Source organism: Bactrocera latifrons, unplaced genomic scaffold (assembly GCF_001853355.1).
Source record: "Bactrocera latifrons isolate USDA-ARS-PBARC rearing strain unplaced genomic scaffold, ASM185335v1 scaffold_7, whole genome shotgun sequence".
Lineage (NCBI taxonomy): Eukaryota > Metazoa > Arthropoda > Insecta > Diptera > Tephritidae > Bactrocera > Bactrocera latifrons.
The window spans coordinates 1,399,725-1,403,473 of NW_017537378.1; the positions used below are offsets into that span (position 1 = coordinate 1,399,725).

The following is a 3,749-nucleotide window of genomic DNA, read 5'->3' on the forward strand; positions in this document are numbered from 1 at the left end:
TTTAAAATAAAGTTCGATAATTTAAGCATACATGCGTGTTTAAAATTTTCTATTTGGTTCTCTCATTTAGGTACGGTGAGCCAAAATTAACCGGCGCAATACTAAACACAACCCTTTTCTTAGTATAATGGACGCGAGAGTGAATTGAGTATTTATAAAATTTTAAAAGTGATAAGGATAATTTTAACTATTATTTTTTTTTAATATACCGGAACCCACCTGCGATTAGAAACAGACTGTGAATGATTTATTTGTTTCAATTTTGTATTATTGTGAATGTCAAAGTATTGGCCAACCAAACAAGCGACCGGCTTAAAACAGATTGTGCCAATATCATAAACAAAAAATTATTAATCTTAAAAAATATATTTATCGTGGACACTTGGACAAAAGAAATTTAAATTCAGAAAAAGGTGATTTCTGTCAGTAGAAGAACATTAAAATTAAATATTTTCAGAATATTGTCATGCATACATACCCGATTTGGGTGTAGCGTCTGGCTGCAAGATTCAGATCGATATAATATAATTTTTTTCAAATTTATTTTTACAGATAAAAATGGAGAAACGATTTTTGGAAAATCCATTTCCCGACTATATCAGTCCAGATAGTACTCCTATAGTTTTGGATGAGGAACACGTTAAGAATCTTATTTGCACATATATAGATGCAATCATGGAATGCTGTCAAATAGGCAATGCGGAAGAAGACCATAGAGGAGATTTATACGTAGGAAATGCTGGAATTGCCTTTATGTTCTGGAAATTATCAAGGTCGGAGAATACTAAAGATCTTTATCCAGCACTTGAGCATGCAGAAACTTTTATTCGCAATGCTAAATGCAATGCAGATCGATACAAAAAACGTTCGGCAGAAAGGTATTCATTTCTGTGTGGAAATGCTGGAATTTTTGCTGTTTCTGCAGCAATCTCCCATGATCTAAAACATATGGAAGAGTTATCCGATGACTTGACAAGCTTTAAGTCTGGTATACCATCCAGCAAAGAATTTATGCATACTAAATATGGTTGCGATGAAGTTCTAGTAGGCCGAGCAGGTTTTCTTTCTGGATGTTATTGGCTTAATGATATACTTTGTGAGAAAAAAATAACTGATGATGACATAATATCTATTTGTCAAATGATAATTAACAGCGGAAGAGAATACGCTAAAAAAACCAACGCCCCATTGCCTCTAATGTACCAGTACCACGGAACAGAATATTTAGGTGCTGCTCACGGTGTGTGCGCAATTTTGCATATGTTATTAGATAGCCCTTGGTTTCGTACAGATCCAATATCAGCACCCAGTGCAGAATTACGCGACATAAAACGTTCAATAGATTTCTTTTTAACGCTTCAAGATTCGGAGGGTAATTTTCCCGTCGCATTGGAGGATTTAAAAAGTGGTCGTGAAAAACGTCTAGTGCATTGGTGTCATGGTGCGCCAGGAGCAGTATATTTACTTGCTAAAGCATATCTAATATTTAAGGAGGATAAATACTTGCAGGCTTTGCGCCGCTGCGCTGATTTGGTGTGGAAGAAAGGTTTTTTACGTAAGGGGCCTGGCATTTGCCATGGTGTTGCTGGAAACGGGTACGTTTTCTTATTACTCTATCGCTTAACAAACGAACCCAAGTATTACTACCGCGCCGTCAAATTTATGGAATTGTTAACTGATTCTGAATTTAAACATCGTGCGCGTACTCCGGATCGACCACATAGCTTATATGAAGGTGTGGCTGGAACAGTTTGCTACTTGATAGATTTGCTAAATCCACAGCAGGCTCATTTTCCCTTCATGGACGTTTTTCATTAGTATTTTGCTGCTTAAAAAATTGAAGGAACGAATTTGTTATAGTATCGAATGTACTACTATATTGAAAAATGAGCACAAGAGCGGTGCAGATTTACAAAGCATATCAGGGAATACTCAAGTGTCAGATATACGTTATCAAAAATTGTAACTTGTATTACCCTTAAGTTTTTTGACTTCGTTAAAAAGGAAATCAATTTTGTGACATTACAAATTATGATATTGCATGACCTTTAAAAGAGTTAAATAACCGAAAAATTACCCAAAAAATGTTTGCTAACAATTTATATTATATAATATATACTCCAAAACGTATGCATAAATATTCAAAATATTAACTTACATAAAATTGCTTCAAAGCGATACTTAAATTATTTGTAAAGAGAACATAATATTTTTATGGTATTTACTACCCAGTTTACATTTACAAATAAAACATCAAGTTGACTTTACCATGAGACCTAGTTTTTATTGTTCAGCGGAAAACGTTTTATATACTATTAAATTTCAGAATTCGGCAGTAAATTAAATTGTCAACGAATTAATAAAAGCAGTTTTTAGTGGAAATTTTCCTGGCCAGTTTTATATCGTCGAAAATTGTATTTGAACATTGAGTTTATTTAAAAATATATAAATAGGAGTTGTTCGAGGCAATTATCATTTCATATTAATTCATTTGTTTGCACATATTCACCACAGTCTGATTTGAGAACTTTTATAATTATTTGGTAAGAAAAATCATACCCATTGCGACGCTGTGTAGCCATTCACCATGAATGTTTAAATGTCAGTTGTACTAAAAGAGGTTTCAAAAAGTGCTCTCACCTCACCAACACAAAAGCATTTCGTAACTGTCAATTAATTGACAGCCAAAAGTGGAGTAGTTCAAGAAGAGACAAAAATCCACCGATTTGTCTACATTTGTTAAGTTTCTGCCGCTTCGTTCATGTCTCGTAGTTTTTATCAATTGGAAAATTTCTGAAAACCATAAACATACGGGAAACAATTCGGTTTGTGAAATTTGATTAATTTATTATTTAGTGTGAAAATATAAGTTCGTACAGTATCCTTTTACAAAACCGATTGTATAAACGTCGCGAGCGAATCCAAACGAAGAAAATTTAACGCGCATCCGTGGAAAAGCTGGTACTTGGGGGATATTTTCTCGATTTTCCACAGTTGTGTCATACGTATGCCTACATATATTTTATCCAAAAAAGTGACTTATATGCAGTGAAGTTTAAGCAAACCGTAAATTTCAAGGGGAACGTGTTAAAAGTAAATCAAAAACTATATAAATATAGAGTGAATGAACTATCAGCCCTGTTCTCGTTTGTTTATGAAACAGAAGAAAATCGTAAAAAAATTAGACAAGCAAACCTAAACCAAAGGGGGTGTATGTGGATTATTGCAGCAGTTGTAACTAACGCGAGAGGTGGGCTGAAAGCGAAAAGTGAGTTCACGTAAGGGTTGTTTGTCCAGCAACCAGATCGATAAGGCAAAAAATTTGTTTATTTGTGTTTTTCCTTTCGATCGTCCTTCGTACTTGCATGTATTGTTCTATTAATATTTAAAAGTGTTCTGTATTAATAAAAAATATGCGGTTTCCTTACAATTTCTGTAAAATGTGTGAGTTATGCAAAATTCTAAACAATTTTAACATCAATTGAAATGGAAAAGTTTATCATATTTCCCCCTGGCTACGTTTATTAATAAAAATATTTTAATTTGAATGGGTGTAAGATATATTTATTCAAAAAGTTGTGTTTATATATGAAATTTGAGGGGAGCAGTAAAATAGTGGTAAAGTAATATATTTTTTTTATTTTTTAAACTGAAGGCTTTTTGGAAGATCCGTCAGGGGATTGAGCTGGCCAATCCATTTTAAACACTGCTTTTTGAAACTTGGTACACGTATTTCTTGGCTCCATAAG

At 33.5% G+C, this 3,749-nt stretch overlaps 2 protein-coding genes across 3 annotated transcripts in view; both read left to right on the top strand.

Annotated features, from left to right (window-relative positions):
• Positions 1-127: 127 nt before the first annotated feature.
• On the top strand, positions 128-2,135 carry LOC108975793 (lanC-like protein 3 homolog). Its single transcript, XM_018944519.1, has 2 exons — positions 128-413; positions 553-2,135. The coding sequence occupies exon 2, from the start codon at positions 559-561 to the stop codon at positions 1,816-1,818; it is 1,260 nt and encodes a 419-aa protein (XP_018800064.1). The 5' UTR covers positions 128-413; positions 553-558; the 3' UTR covers positions 1,819-2,135.
• Positions 2,136-2,654: 519 nt separating this feature from the next.
• LOC108975916 (fizzy-related protein homolog) overlaps positions 2,655-3,749 on the top strand; it is a 30,031-nt gene continuing 28,936 nt past the window's right edge. Inside the window, exon 1 of one of the 2 annotated variants that reach the window (XM_018944747.1) lies at positions 2,655-3,268. The gene's annotated coding sequence lies outside the window, so the exon portion shown is untranslated. The remainder of the gene's footprint in view (positions 3,269-3,749) is intronic. The other variant, XM_018944748.1, reaches the window with a different exon arrangement.

Coding starts and splice junctions, on each gene's coding strand:
- LOC108975793 (XM_018944519.1), top strand. CDS start 559: ATGGAGAAACGATTTTTGGAAAATCCATTTCCCGACTATATCAGTCCA.